Here is a 16361-nt window from a genome sequence, read left to right on the forward strand (position 1 = left end):
GCCAAGGTGTCTGGTTTAAGCAGGGGACTGTGTCCCACTTGATGTTACCAGCAAGCGGTATGTTCAGCAGATATGAAGGTAGTGCTGCTCAGGTCTGGAGAGAGAGAAGAGGTTCCTCTCTCTGAGGTGTGGGAGCTGGGGCAGCCCTGCCTGGGAGCATGCAGCAAGAGGAGCCTTTACTGCTTCCAGTGCTGCAGCAAGTATGCAGCTTGGCCCCCACTGCCACTAGGCACGTACTGAGATCTTTTTCTTGAGAAGTAGCAGATCACATAATTTGAGGAAGTTTTACAACTGACCTAACTAGCGTCTGCCAAGGGCAAAGAAGCTCCTGTTGTAGGCTTTTATTTGCCTTCATAACAGATGTGACACAATTGCAGGACAGTAGTTTTTCCACTGACTCTGTTATGTTTATGACACCGATGTATTTCTCCCTGAGGGCAGGGAGGTTTCGTTGGGGCTCCTGTAACTGAGAAAACAACGGAGCTGGCTGAAAACAATCCTGAAGCTAAGGACCCATCCCCTCAATATGTCTGCCAGTGAAGGGTTTGTGCATAAGCCATTTTATATCTGTTGAGTTCCTTTAAATTCATTCTATTAAACAATTAGTGTGGTTTAGCATCTAAAAAAAACCTGCCTTCTGATTTTGAAAGCCTTCTTGATAAACAAGAGACCTAGGCAGATGTATCTCTGGCCAGCTCAATGTCCCATCACACCATACAGCACACTAGTACTCTGGTTTCCTGAAAGTAAGACAAAAAGGAACCTCGCACCAGAACTCGGCGCTACAACAGGATTGGGTTTTGCTTTGAAATAAATACTATCTGCTATGTGTATTTTCTCAGATAATAGGAATGAAGTCAAACACTAATGTTGGGGTGTGTAATGGCTTCCTGGCCAGCACAATCAGAATGATATAAAATCCATTGTTGTTCAGATAGTTTCTGAACTCTCAGAGGGTTGGGCATGGGCACCAATAAAAACTGCTGCCATGCAAATGTTGCAGGGGAAATTTAACCATCTTATTAGCATGTCAGTGCTGAAATAGCATTATGTGGCTGCAAATTCAATCTTTTTCTCCATTTTTTCTCTCTCTTCTTCCTGCATCTTATTTTGGTACCTGCAAGGTGTGTGTTTGGTTTTCCTTCATCTTTCTTTAGGCTACAAAGGAAAAAAAAATACATTTTAAGTCAAATTACGTTGAAAAATGCAACTGGATTTATATGGTTTAAATTGAGTCTTTCATTGGGTTCCCTACAACAGTTCTGTTGCAGCTCGCCCTGGTCAGGCACAGATGGGCAGCCCCATTCCACACACACAACCCTGATGGTTTGGTTATGGCATTACCTGCTGTTTGTAAACAAACAACTAGCATGTTAGAAATAATCCTCAAAAAGTATGAAAGCTTCTGCCAATTTCTTTTCCTTTTCACTGATCCGTAGTCACTCAGAAGTTGCTTGAATTTGCTGCCTAGAGACTAATCCATAACCTGAGGGGTTTAGGGAAAAAAAAATTAGAAAAAAAAATCATGAGACTTCTCTTGGAAGAGATGACAAATAATCAAGTCCTCAGTAACTGCTTCTGCGTATTTTAGGAAGAGGTTTTATAAGTTGTGGTAGCAACATCATAGTTTCTCCTATTTGTACTATTCAATATGCTAAGTAGACATAAGCATATGAATTTGAGATGATGATTAAGAATTTTTCTGTTGAGCTTATTGAGAAGTGCCATTTTTCAAAAAAGAACAATTCAGTGTTAAAAAAAAATACAGACTGTGAACCAAAAACTTAATTCTAATTTTAATAATCTGGAAGGGAATTAATTTTTCAATTGAACCATTGAAAGCTGGCTCTGTGAAGTTCTTCATACAATGGAGAAAAATGTATTGTTACAAGAAGCTTTTTTCTATTTCTCTTTTTTTAAGGGCTTTTTTCCTATCTCTGTAAAGAGGAAGAGAAAACATTGTTTATATCCAGAAGGTATTATCTGCAGTCTGAAGTTTTGATAACCCGCAAGGTTACCCAATACAGAAAAAATAGATCATCTTTCTCTTTTTTTTTTTTTTTTTCAGCACATCTATTGTCTTCCTGTTATCCGTTAATCATCTCCAATGCATCTTCATGTTTTTAAGCTCAAAATTTACAGTGGAACCTCTCCATGTACTCTAGCTCTTCTTATTCATTGATTCCACCCTTACTAAATCAGGACACTATTTTCATGCTTTCTCTAATGCCTACATTTACATTTCTTTGTTCTTATCAGTGGAAATTAGTTTGCAGCTCCTGTTAACATGAAAATTTAGACCTATGCTTATTAGACCTGAAGTGGGAGACTTTTTTATTTCCTGTCCTCAGGATACCCCACAAAGTGGGATTTCCCTGGCAGTGGGTGATTTCATGGCTAATGGTTCAACACCTTCAGCAGAGATTCAGAGCCTCCTTAAGCAACTTGCTCATTTTCTTTATTTATTGCAAACCTTTCTCGGTGAATCAAGAAGGTTGAAAAGTCTTGTGATTACAGTGCATATGGTACAGCAGAGTTTATGAAATTTTACTAATTGTTTTTATATGCTCTTGGTTAGGGTCCTAGTTTGTACTGCTATAGTATGTGTTGTGGTCTATGTATATGATTTAAGTCTATGGTTTGTTGTAGGCTCTTTGATCTTGAAACCAGCTTCTCTTGGAAGTATTGTTGAAGTTTCAGTTCTAAAGGGAAAAGTGTGGAGGTATCTGTACTCACTGATCTATGAATGATATCCCTGTGTGAGTAGTCACTCATTCCAGATTCAGTTCTGTTACTGATCATCTCACGTGATTGTCCTCAGTATCACCATCGCTCTTGCACTGCAGCAAACTGGAGCATCTGCTGTGGTTTTCTTGCGTTGGTCTTGGTTTTTCCTTGCGTTGTTCCTTTCTCAGGTTGAGAACAGCTAAGCCAGAGTTAGCGAGGCCAGTCACCCCGCCTCAGCAGTGCTATCTGACCAGGCATTTTCTTAGCACATAGGTCATGCTGTTGGAAAGCCGTGTTCTGGTATTTACTTCTGCCACTTTTGTCTGCAGATATGTTAGTAAATTCTCTCTATTCCTGCATCAGTTTAACATCCTGTCCTAAACATTCATCAAGAGCAAGCTAAATTTGTAAGAGTAAAAGCTCGGAGTGAGAGTAATGAAGGGAGGTTCAACCCCACCAACAGCTTAATGCTGTTGCTATTTGTACAAGTCACATTCTCTAACCCACCAGAAGGAAAATGTCTGTTCACTTCTGAACTTTTTTCTATTTAAGGGAAAAGTATTGAGCATGAGCTTTATTTTTAAATGGCTTTAAAGAATTAATAGTGGAATTTCTCAGCCTTAAGATTTCAGGTGCAGGCTCCAAGAGTTGGTCACAGCTTGCTCAGGGACACCAGGGGGTTTGCAGAGATGGACTGCTGCAAGATTTAGCTGGAGGGCAAGGTCTCTGGGCTCTGTCTACCCTTAGAAAAACAATGGCTGGTGCGGTATGTGCAGTACGAGCTTAGACAGTCTTCATACACTGGTTTTCCTGTAACTCCCTCTACAGAGAAACACACAGCAGTGAGAACTGCTGAGTTTTGGTGCCTACTTGATCCTAGTGTCTATTGGGGGCATATAGATGTGGGACAAAATGCGCTGGCTGATCTGTGTGAGAGGAAAGCAGGTGGGCTCACTAGTGCTTCCTGGGCAGCACCAATAGGAGGTGAGATATTGTAGAGCAAATGGAGTGGTGAGAGGGCATTTGGGAAGGTTTGGGCAGCTGAAAGCACATACTACATGGAAATGAAGGAAATAGGTGATGCCAGACGGACTGAGGGCAGGAGCTGCTTGGGCTGGAGGTAGAGCCAGGGAGCTGCAAGTAGTAATATTCTGACTAAAACTCTTGTGCCTTTGGCAAGTTATTACAGATCGTATTGTGTACCCAACTCTCCAGTAGAAACAAACCGATGCTATGAGAAGCCATATACATATCTTTAAAAGAATTTTTTTTTTACTTTTAACCGAATTTGCTAATTAAATTTTCTCTCAGGGGATGTGAGAATAGCGCAAAATGACCATGTTGCAAGTGAAGTGACTGCAAAAAGCACCAGTTAGTCTTCCAGACCACCCGAGACTTCTTTACCCTTACTAATCACTTTTTTTATTTCTACAGCTGTCAAAGAGCTAAACTGTGGAGAGGAAGCAAGAAGGCTGTGGGCCCCTCTTGTTGCTCCTCAGCGGACTTCAAAAATTGCATGCAAAGTCCTCCTTATCAGAGTTGCTAGGATGACTGCTGCATTGCTGTCTTGCTGCATGCATGGGCGCTTGCATGGGTGCGTGACTGCATGCATGCTTCCCTTCACATTCTGCCTCAAGTTTCATGATCATACAGGGGACAGTGAGCTCTGACTTCATTTCCTGCAGTAAGGGAAAGAGGCAATTCAGAAAAAAACCATGTAAAATACACCTGGAAACAATCTTACACTCACTGGGAAGGGGGACCCCATGGCACTTGCAGAACCTATCCAATGTCATTTTAAAATTAACAGAAGACAAAGTTGTGTATGGTTGTCACTTTCTTTTTGTTAAATTTTTTTCTTACTTTTTCCTAGACCCCGCCAGATGGTTTTACGTGTATCAGAGAGGTAAAATTTAAACCAGTTTGACTCTATCGGTCATACAATTTTTGTAGCAAAAGTTTTCTTAAGCCAGGAAATAAAGGTTCCCCCTGGCTGAGTTTTTCCACGCTAGCAGCAAACAAAATTACAGCTAATTGAAAATCGCCGAGTTCCTAGGTAAGGCTGCAGCCTAGGGAACATCCAAGTCCTGTCTGATGAAGGTTGAACTTCCACTCAACCTCCAGGTCCTTCTGTTTGTGCAGTGCTCTATCACATGACATGCCAGGTCAAGTGCTGAGCAGTTCAGGTATTCTCTGTGTGAAGTTTTTAGATGGTATCTGTGGGAATTTTGCAAAAATCATCAGTGAAGAAATCTTCTAACTCTTGTAGTGAGGTTTATTTGCAAATTCACCTTTGAACAGCTGTTTGGAGGAAAGCACTTGTCCCAAAAGCACATTTCTGCAGCATCCCTATGGAAAAGCAGAGAAGCACCCAGCAATCGTTCAGTGGATTTCCACCCATTTCAACAAGTTGTTTCCCTTATAAATGTTGCTACAGACAGGTGGGAATGTGCAAGGAAAATAGAAAAGAAAATGCTGTCCCAAGTAAGGTCCAGTGCACTGGAAGGACACCCTGCTGTCTACCCACCCTGGGAATGGCCAAAGCAATGCTATTTCTAATGATGAATAGAGTTAGTAAGTGTCTGCAGAAACATTTAAAGTCAAATTTGACATTGTGTAGTTCATGTTTAAATAATTACCTGATGTTAGCTGTGTGCCAGAAAGACATTTTGGAGGTACTTGTGGCCTCAGACTATTCCTGCACCTCCTTTTTCAGAGTATAGCCTTATTCTAGTTTCCTTATGTACAACTGTGAAACTGTTTAAAGGAGTATAGAAGCAGAGGAAGGTATTTATATGTGACATTTTGCATAGATCATTGCAAGAATTAGCCAAGAAATATTCAAATTCTATTTTATTTTTTTAATCTCAGAATTTTATTCAATGTTAGGTTTCCATGTTGTTTTTTTCTGCAGGTGGTGGTGGTCCGGGTTCAGTCAGGCAGAACACCCTTGTTAAGCCTGAACTGTTCTGTAATGAATTTGATGTTGCAGATTTGGTGGTGAAAATGGAGCTGAAAGAGTCGAAGGATCATTTCAGGAAAAGACAGCGGATAAGGAGACATCAGTTCCTTTTTGTTTTATTGGCTGGAGAGTCCCTTTGGTTTGGAAATAGACCTCTCCAGCCAGGCAATTATATTAATAATAATATCAATAATTTATTAATAAGACACTCTTCAAGTTCAATTAAATGTGTTTAATATTTGATACTTCAGTAGGTATCTTAGTGCCATTTTTAATTGATGTTTGCCATGAGAGGATTTTTAATTAACCCTTTTTTAGGATTTATATATGTGCAGATACATGTTTTTAAGTTCTGAGCTGTCATGCTGGGAACATCACTAGGAACAAGCCCACAGGATTCTCATTATCTGCTGCGTTAGTCTTGTTGACTTGTATTTGCCAAATGGTATCGCTTAAAGGCTAACACTTAGATTTTTGTCTTGGTGGGATCACTTTGAAAACTGCACAGGAAGATTTTGACTGTTACAGATAGTGGAGCTGTACTTGGTAGCTGCCTTTGCCCCATGGATCTGGAACCACAGACCTGGAAGGACTTCACAAGAGCAGCATTTCCTACAGCTCCGCTTACACCAGTGGGAGGGACGCTGAAGCCAGTGTGCGGGGTCTGCATCCATAATACAGCTCTTGCCTGACTCCCATAACTTTCTGCTGTAATGAGCATTTATAGACTCAGACCTTTAGTTATTTCTCTTCATGAAATTTTTAAATATTTGCAGTTGGTTTCCCATAGGCAGTGTCTATTTCCTATGAGATGTGGCCAAGCAAGTGTTCTGTCTGGAGATTAATTTTAAAGATGTCATGGATAAACTAGAGTTAATTTTTTCTTCAGGTCCTTGCTCCTAAAACATAGCTAATGTTTTTTTAATAAAAATAAGATGCAGTCTAATAATTCTTGCACATAATTTAATCTTCTTCTGCTGTATTTGTAAAATTACCCATTTCATCTAATACTTGTCAGTTTTACAATTAACACTGGGCACATTAGCTGTATTTTACATCTTGATTTTTTTCTTTAACAAAAAGTGAATTTATTATAAGCATCATGTTTTCAAAATCCTCCTATTAGCCATGGAGCCTGGCGTTACAGTTTCACCTTGCAGCCTTTGGAAACAGGGGACAAGGTCATTTGCATTTTTATTAAATCATCATTTACACCTTTGCTTTAAACTGTGTTTTAGGCCTTGGGTTGTCCTTGGCCAGCCCTAACGATATAATGAGGCATCACTATAGCTCATTTGCCACGCACATAGGTTGGAGGGCTGGAAACACTGCAGTGTTTTAGGTGGCCGCTGTAGGAAAGGTGTTTGATGTTTCTTGTGTTTCACAAGGGAGCTTGGCCCAGCGAAATCAACCCTGTGCTTCTGTGCAAAATGTTGCTTGTATAGAGGCAGCTGCCAGCAAGAGGAAGGACGGACAGGTTAATAAATTTGAGCCTGATGGCCGTTTAAAACCACAGCCAAGAAAGCAGCTGGTAAATAATGCACAATTGTTTCCTATTTTATAGTACACAAATACAGTTGTCTGTGACCAATTTAATCTGTTCCACTTGTGTAGAAAGGATTGTTGGATCTGAGGAATATTGATTAGGTGATTTTGTATGGAAATAGGTTGCTACAGTGAATTCTAGAAGATGTGCTGTCAACAGAGGATTTTAAGACTTGACTTCTGTGCTGACTGTGGCACATCATCAGGCTTCTTCTGCCAGTGCTGGCACATTACTGGCTGGGTCTGTAACCAGCCTTACGTGTTTGGGAACAGGTTTTGGGCAGTGCTTTAATTTGTGTAGCTGTTCTGGATGTGCATTACATTACCTGTGTATTTTTAAGATAAATTGACGATGAAACAGTGTTTTCCATGACATGGCAGATAGATGTGCCTGTGTCCAATGAAACGGAAAGATCTGGAAAAGTGAAATACTGTTTTCCTTCAGAATCAATAGATTTCTTGTCTCTACCATGAGTAAAGGAAGGACTGAGTCCCTCTGCCTGGTTCTGTGATGGAGAGAAGTACTCAACTGTGGTTGAAAATCCATTTTCCTCAATGATGAAGCAATTTTGTCTGTAGGCATGTAGATGTACAAGGCAGCTTTTACATGAATAGGTTTAAATTACTCCAGTTTATCACTTGGAGAAATGCAAATTCTGTTCAGCAAAGTTTACAGCAGTCAACCACAGGGCCATTTGCAAGCAATCTTAAGTATGGAAATCTTCAAATTGTAAAGAAAACAAAAGGTAAAATTAGAACAGTGTGAAAGGATGTATAAACCAAGCCTCATTAAGTAATTTCCAAAGTGTATTCAGTTAAAATATTGATCTACTCTAATGAAAATTCATTCTCTGCTATTGAGCAAGCAGTAGAGAAATGAAATACAATATCTTTCATTAGCAACAGTCCATAAAATATGCATGTGCATGCAAGTATGTCAGGATTATTTTTCTTTGTAAAGTGAAGCCACTATTTATTTTGTCTGATGTACAAAATGTGCCTATCCTATGGGTTAAGCAAATAGAGATGATGTTTTGCACGAAAATGCAAAATTAAGTAATTATAACCTGGACCTGTTTTGGAATAAGATTACCACAGGTGCTTAGTTATTGAGTCCGCCTAACCGGTAAGCACAGATAACCCAACAACAACAAAAAATTGTGCTTTGAGATCCATGACAATAAATTTGGACCTATTTGCTAAGGTTCAGTTCTCACTAACCAGCTGTATGGTACCCAGACCCTGAGGCAAGTCTCCACTGAGTAGGGCAGGGCTTGGTTCCATCAAAAGGGATGCTGTAAGCAACAGCTGTATCTCATCTCTGCTGCGGCTGGTCACACATGTCACCTGAGCTGGGGAGGTGCTGGGAGGACTACACGCTGCAATCGGTCGCTAGGACTGTTCATGCACTCACAGATTGAAGGAGAAGGAAATTAACTTTAAACCAATGGTGTGCCTGTTTCCCACGCTCATATCTCAGGGTGTTCAGTAAGCTCTAAATAAGGCAAAACTGAGAAGAACATGACATTAGGCAAAAGATCTTAACATCATGCTTTCCTAACAAAACTTCAGATTTGCATGTGTGTGTCTATGTATATACACACACTTTTGCTTGCACTTGCCACCATAAAGTGAGCTTCAGTTTAATAACATTACAGTGTTTATAAATGCAAGGGCTCATATTTCATACAGTGACATCCCTGAAAAGCTGGGAGGGACTGAGCCAGTGTGATAATGAAAATGTAAATAAGAGGAAATACAATACACATGATAAAAGGCAAGGGCAGATGAGGAAGTGACAATCTTCTTTTTTGCCACTGAGGTTACTGTGGTTAATTTATAGGGTGTCAGAGAATGGAAGAAAATAGCTTAAAAGAGCTGACTTAAGAGAAAACACTGAAAGGAAACAAATAACGACCAAAAAAAAATCTTTGTGAGGGTGGAGACTATTGAGTTGGAAACAATCAGTTTGCACAGAAACGCAGTTTGTATCCTTAGGTCTCCAGCTACAGGTCCTCCCCAGCTCCGAGGGCTGTGCTGCACCCACTGCAGACCTTCGCCAGGAAGGGAGGAGGGATGAACAGAGGTGTTGCTGAAGGGAAATCTTTGCATATGGGATGACAGCTGAGAAAAGTTTGAACGTAAATACCTGATGAACACAAGGGAGGGAATGTTTGATCTGTGAGGCTTATTAATGTGAAGTAGTTAGTCCTAAAATAATTTTTATATTTTAAAACAGGTATTATCATGAAACACCATGGAAAATAGCTCATTGTTGGCAAGTGATAGACAAAATGACCCGATAAGTCTTTCTTGTATGTATTTTCTGCAGTGAGGCTCCAAGGAATGCCCAGGACTGCTCTGTTGCACTGGGGCATGTTCCTCTGACTGAACAATTTCTACCATTTTTACAGTGTATTTGTTGGAAAATTGTTGGTCTGGTGTCATTTTGAGTGCCCCCTTGGCCAGATCTAAAGCTTCACCTGTTTTTTTGCTAAGTTTCAAAATATTTCCCTTGGGAAGGGAAGAGGAAGCACATGAAGGGATTAACCCACAGGGAACCATCAGATCCTCTTCAGAGGCAGAGATTAATACTGGTTCTGGAATAGAGAACGGAAAGGAAAAATACAGTGTCCCTTTGAAAGGGATGAATTTTTCATAATTCCCTTTCTGCAGTTTGTTATAAAGAAAAGAGCCACATTTATCAGCATGGGAAATAGAATCAAATCTACACTAATCTGGCTTATTTTTAACATAGAAATATCTGCCCTGTGGGACCAAAACGAATGAACTGATTGTTGGAAAAACCTATTCTTGCAGGACAAGCTGAAGAAGATGAATTGCACTCTTTTAAAATAATGATTCACTGAATGAGGCTAGTATTGTCAAGAGACAATATATCATTATTAAATTACAGTGTTCACCAAGTAATATTTTATTAAAAAATATTTTGAAACAGTAATTCCAAAACCCTAATTTTGGGTCTGCTCATATAAAGGACATCTGCATAAGCCAAAGAACTTGAGTTTTGAGCTGTAATTCTGTGGATTTTGTTTAAAGCTATCATGGAGCTACAGACCAAGTTTTCCATAAGCAAGATCTTTTTCTTTAATGACTTGATTTTTTTAATGCTAATACAAATTCCAGTAAGTGCTTTGGAAAACCGGTTACTTAAGAAGTATATGGCAAATAAAATACCCACCAAAAAAATTAGTCATATCAAAATGTTTCTGCAAAGAGTGTGACATTTCTGAGCTGGATCTTTCCTGCCTCTGTAGAAACCATGGAAACAGCCACATTGTAGGAACATAAATAAAACCAAGCATGAGAGTAATCCAACAGGCTGGCTTCCCTCATTAGCCTCACCACTTATGTGAGGTTGCATAGATTTTTTTTTTTCTTCACTCTGTTGAATTATATTATAGGATATAAAGACTAGATGGCCAGTATTTTACACTTATATTTTACATTGAAGTTCTAACTAACTTTAGAGTGACTCAATCAATAGGAGATGTCGGTGAAAAGCTGGGCATGTTGAACTGGTTACAGAGCAGAGAAAGGCTCAGAGCCTGACTTGCTTATATACTCCTTAGCACAAAATGCATGGCTTCCTATGGAGAAATGAAATAACTGTCAGGGTCATGTGTAAACCGCTTATTGCATTAGGAGGGTAGCAGGGAAATGCAGGGGAAGGAGTCTGAGGTTACGTGCATTTTGTGAAGTGTTTTAAGTAACTTACAGTTAACCAAAGGCAAACAAAAGGTATTCTCTATACAATGTACAGATTAGTGATGAGTCTCCCTAACCTGGAGGGTTCTTCCCCACTTTTTTATCCCTCTGCGTCGCCTTCTGCATTCCTTCATTTTCTGGCATGTCTTCTCTTTCAAAGAAAATGGCTTTTTCCCCTCTTATTTCACATTATCTGTTCTTTTTCCTTTTCCTTCTGCTTTCTTCTAACAGGAACTATAATTTCTAGACTTTTTGTTTTCCCTTTCTGTGGAGAAGATGTCTCCTTCAGGCCTCTTCTGGCCACTTGCCAGTGATCAGTAATTTTTTTCTGTATCATAAATGGTTATGATACTATCCTCCTGTGCTATTACAGTCTCTTACCTTTATTCCCTTGCTATGCAGGGGAACTTGAGCATAGTATTTAGGTATGTATTTTCACTGCTGAAGCCCCACAAATTCTGACTGAAACTCCAGACAGAGGATTAGAAGAATGGTTTGTCCTGAATTCACCAGTATTTCAAACTGATTTCTTAATATTGAAACAATGAATCTATGTTAATTAACCAGTATCATTCACTTATGTGTGTCCTCCCTTAATAACCTTTGTATATATGTACAGAACTAATTATTTTCTGAAAAATTAGCTTTATTCTGGTCTGTACTTTCACTGAACCAGTCTGCTCTGAATTCATGCCTTTCCTCTATTCAGAGTGACTCCATTTCCTTGCACATTTCTGGTGAAATCCTTGTCTTTCAGCAGGAATTACTATATTATACTTGAGCCCAATAACCTGTGACATTTTTACAGGGCAAAAGTTGTGCCTTTTTGATAACGGGAGTGTTAGCTTTTATGCTAATCAACTTTTGGATGTAGATGGGATTTTCATGTCAACTGAAACCTGCATCTGGTCATTGAATTTTAAGCAATGTCAAATTGATGCACACTAAGCTTCTGTATATATTTGGGCATTACCTGTACTGCTGGGGAAATGGGCTTGACAGGTAAAAACATGCATCAAAAAAGAGGTGAGATTATGGTAATACAGAATGTCATATGTCTCTAGTATTTTTCTTCCTTGTGGGAGAGTGATCTCTTAAATAAAATACACATAAGTATTTTTCATTGCTTATCTGTTTCCCCAAAAAGTCAATGCAAATGCAGGCTGGATTCATTACAGATTCAGCAACTGTGGACATAATTTGAATTTCTCCTAGGATTAAAGTGACCTTTAGTGTCTCTATAGCAAGCTTTTTGGTTAGCACACAGAAGAGTTTTTCTCACTGTTTACCCTCAGTGTAAAGTCATTGTCTAATATGCTTAAGCATGTCTGCTGTCTCACTTCTATTTGCACAGCTTTTCTTAAAGCTAGTATTTTGAAAGGCCTATTGCTCCACGGTCTTTCAATATGTAGGTAAGAAATATCTGGTGTTGCCTTTTGAAGCCCTGTCTCTGCTGCCTGCCCTTCTGTTCTCACCACCAGTTTTGGCTTTGTGAATGGGAAGCTAATTGGCAGCCCAGTAAGAAATGTGAGCTATTGTCTTACATGGATTTTATTTTGCTTTCAAGAGGTCAAAAACAGTTATACAGATCAGTTCTGTTGATGGTTTCTTTTTTCTCTGTCGCTCTTGAAATCCAGTCTATCCTATCCATCATGTTAACAGAGCAAAGGTAACAACCAAAATAAATATTTTCCTGTCTTATCTTTCAGATAAAATTGAAGATGAATTAGAAATGACTACGGTGTGCCATAGACCCGAGGGACTGGAACAGCTTGAAGCACAAACCAATTTCACTAAAAGAGAACTTCAAGTGCTTTACAGAGGATTTAAAAATGTAAGAACAATACTGAGTCTAATATGTACGTCCCCACCAGCCTCAACTGCTCAGCTGCATTTTGTATCATTCCCCTGCTAAACATTAGGAGTTTTGTGCTAGATCTCCCCTACCACAGCAAAATGAGCACAATCTGCCTCTCCATCTAATATTTATGACACCGTAATCTGCCTGAAACTGGGTTTGGCTAAATATTCAGCACATAATATTCTCATTAACTTTGTTCCCCAAATGTCAGTAGGCACACTGCAATTTCCTCAACCATGCCAGTACTTCAGTATAACCTGAAAATGTTTTTATGGCTACTTATTTAATTCTTGCTGTCAGTTCCTCATGTTCAAATATGAGCGTACTGTTTGCTTGTGATTAACTGCCCAGGATGTTGGGGTTTTTTAATCTGCTCTCTAGCTGGAGAAATCTCGCTCTCGTAGTAGGATGTTATTAGAGCACATTAGGACTATAAGGTCCTGCATAAGTAGGGAATAAGGCTGGAGTGGCAGGAGCCAAAAAGAAATTAAAAATAAATAGGTATCAAGACTGATGAGACAAGAGAGAGGCTACAGATATTGGTGAAGGCAGGAAACATGCCAGTTGGCATGACTGCGTGCACAGAACAGCACTGTGCTCCTCTTTGTGAACCACCGTTCCAGCCATGCTCTCTCCCTGGTAGCAGGGAGTCTGCAGCTCTGAGAGCCTCTGCAGCTCTGAGAGCCTCAGCTTCTAGGTCACCTGCTGCTGCTTCGTAGGGACTCATCATAATAAATAGAAACAGATAGGGAATTTTGAGGCTACATGGAGCAGATGTTTTATGGACCTTGAAGAATGAATACTCATTACATGGTTGCCCGAGGGTCTGGATTTAGTCACCCAGGTGGTTCATGCCAGCTGATGTTTTTATGATGATTAATAGATCAGTATCGAGCTAGCTCAATAAACACAGTGTGGTTTTTAAGTTGTCTTGCAGGACAGCTCCAGCATTTCAGCTACTGTCATGGTGAAATGCTGAAATTTCTTGGAAATAGAAAGTCAAGTCTATTGGGTAAAAACTTGCCAAAAGAAAACTGATCTTAAGTACAGGCACTGTTGAGGGAAGCCTGCTGGACATTGAGAAGGGCCTTTCTTTTTGACAGATTCTTGAAATTTGATTGAATTGCATCTCCAATGTATACTTGACTTCTCCAAGGAGTCTAGTGGTTTCATCCTTTCTTTCACTGCTCACATAAGCGAGCCAAGGCATAGCCTAGCTATATTTTTCTTTTTGGTGCATGTGTTGTATTTGTATGGCCTTTGCTGCATGTAGGTCATTTCATGTGTGAAGTTTTGTAACTACTGAAGACTGATAGTCTGAAACCTCTTCATGCTTTGGGCAATCAGCCAGAAATCATACGGATTTTAAGAGACAGCTTGACAGGTTAGTGTTGAGTATAACATTAAATGACTGCTTACAGTGGGAGACTAAACTCAGAGAGTTCTTAACTGCTGTGTTTTGCTAAGATCTCTGAAATGCCTTCTGTATTGCTGTGTTTGGAGGGAATCCTGTGTGGGAGAGCACTCCTCTATGCTGAGAAGAGCAGCTGGCTGTGCCAACGGCTGGAAAGCGAAACAGAGAGGCAGCCTTGCAGTTCACTCAGCAGATCTGACATTTGCCTCTTGCCCCTCCCAATTTTGCTTTGCGATACAGAGACATTACCTCCCAGGGCAAGAATGATAGACAAATGCATTTAACTTGTGGCCTAAACCCTTTCCTAGGACCTCACTGAGGGTCTTGGTATTAATTGGCAGTGCTGGCAAGATCTTGTTTTATATCAGATTGTTGGGACAAAGCAGTGTGTTTTCCTCCAGCTGCTATGCACGCAATATGTATGTATCTAAGGTTTAAATTGAAATGAAAGGGCAGCTTTAGCATTTGTAGCCTGTAAATCATGGTTTCAATGGGATGAGTAATTATGCACAGCAGGCAAACTGACTCAGCTGTTACCATATTTGCTATTGTACCAAACCGTCTGCTTTTTGGGATGATGTTACAGTGCCATCTGGAGATTCAAAATCCCCGTGGGAATACAGTAATTTTCCTCTCTCTGGCTTGCACTTACTGCTTGCTCTCAGTGATTGCGCAGGTCCCGTTTAATCATGAAGCAGCACCTGGATTGTCACATGGCCATTTGCAGGTACGTCTAACAGACATGGAGAGAGTGAGGCTCCACTCAGCACAGCTGCCGTCACAGGAGCTGAGTGGTTGGATGTTCATGAACATGGATGGTGCTTGGCCAAAGGCACTTCAGCACAGCCTGGGGTAGCCTCTGGGCTAGTGCCCTGGCTGACCAGGGTCCCAATTCTCAGTACTTCTATTCCTGCTCTTTCTTCACCTCCGAAATCTGTTTCCCCATTCCCTCCAAACCTTCTCAGTCTCTTTCAAGTGTGTCCCTGGTCAGGTCTGGTGTTTCTGCACCAGACTAATGGAGGCCTCCACCAAATTCAGATCCTTTGCCACTCGGGAGCAGAGCACACTAACCAGGCCCACATCCTTGCTGTCTGGCCAAATGTCCCCTCTCTCTTTGCCTTCAGCTTTCTTCTCCAGTTGTGAAAGGGTGCCGTCCTCCAAGATCTCTTGATGCCAGGACCAAAAGTTCACTTTTATCTTAGCAGTTACCTCTGTCCCCAAGGCGCATTCTGTGTTACGCGGAATAGTCTGTTTTGCACCTAGCTGCTGTCAAGCTAACCCAAATAACTGAGGAGCTGTTGGAGACATTCTTGCCTTGCCTTGATGTAAATATGTTAGTGAATCTGTAACAGAGTATAGTATGAGATGTAATCATCTGTGACAAATCAGGTTTTTGGAGACTAAAGCAAGCAGTAGGAGCAAGGTAGAAATGTTCTGATACTTTAATAATCCCCAAAATATCTCCAAACTGGGAGAACATAGTAAAAGCAGCAAAATACATGGGATGTGTAAATGCTTAGCGATGCAAATCTGGATTGTGGATCCTGAGGGAGAATACATTAGAGTCTGTCTGTGGTCAGCTAACTTAATACCTCTAGTTTAGCAAAACGTAACCCCCTGAGTACTCCTTTTCATGTGCTGGCTGAGTTAGCTGAGAACAGTCTGATGGGCAGGTTACGTATAGCCCCACTTCGGTTCTGCTGTTGATCCCTGCTTGTCCACATTGCACATCTTTGAAAGCAATCAATGAAGTTAATTTCTGATTCTAGCAGAAGAAAGAACAGCAAGTGCAACTTTTGTTTGATTTTTCCTTTTTTTTTTTTTTTTTTTTAAATGTGGATTCAGCTCCTTTGTGGTTTAGTATTTTAAAAGAAGTCTGAGAGGGTAGATTCAAATGCATGACTCATGCTGTCAATGCCAGTGCTCAATAGTGAGCTTTGTGTAAATGAGGGGTTGTTTCTGTGCTTGACAACAATACAAAAAAAAAGTTCACTGTTCTTGTTAGACATTTTAAAAGAATTTATAGGTTAAAGGAATGAGAGGTGTTTACCTGAAATCTAACACCCTGCCGTCGAAGGGAGGCCTTATGAATGGTATGGTGAAGGACCATGCTTTTTCATACT

At 40.2% G+C, this 16361-nt stretch overlaps 1 protein-coding gene across 2 annotated transcripts in view; it reads left to right on the plus strand.

The window, feature by feature from the left end:
• KCNIP1 (potassium voltage-gated channel interacting protein 1) overlaps positions 1–16361 on the plus strand; it is a 615599-nt gene that overhangs the window by 580652 nt on the left and 18586 nt on the right. For both annotated transcript variants that reach the window (XM_054841792.1, XM_054841793.1), the window contains one exon: positions 12673–12797. In XM_054841792.1, coding sequence (XP_054697767.1) covers positions 12673–12797 — 125 coding nt within the window. The remainder of the gene's footprint in view (positions 1–12672; positions 12798–16361) is intronic.

This window comes from Grus americana, chromosome 14 (assembly GCF_028858705.1).
Source record: "Grus americana isolate bGruAme1 chromosome 14, bGruAme1.mat, whole genome shotgun sequence".
In the NCBI taxonomy this organism is placed as follows: domain Eukaryota; kingdom Metazoa; phylum Chordata; class Aves; order Gruiformes; family Gruidae; genus Grus; species Grus americana.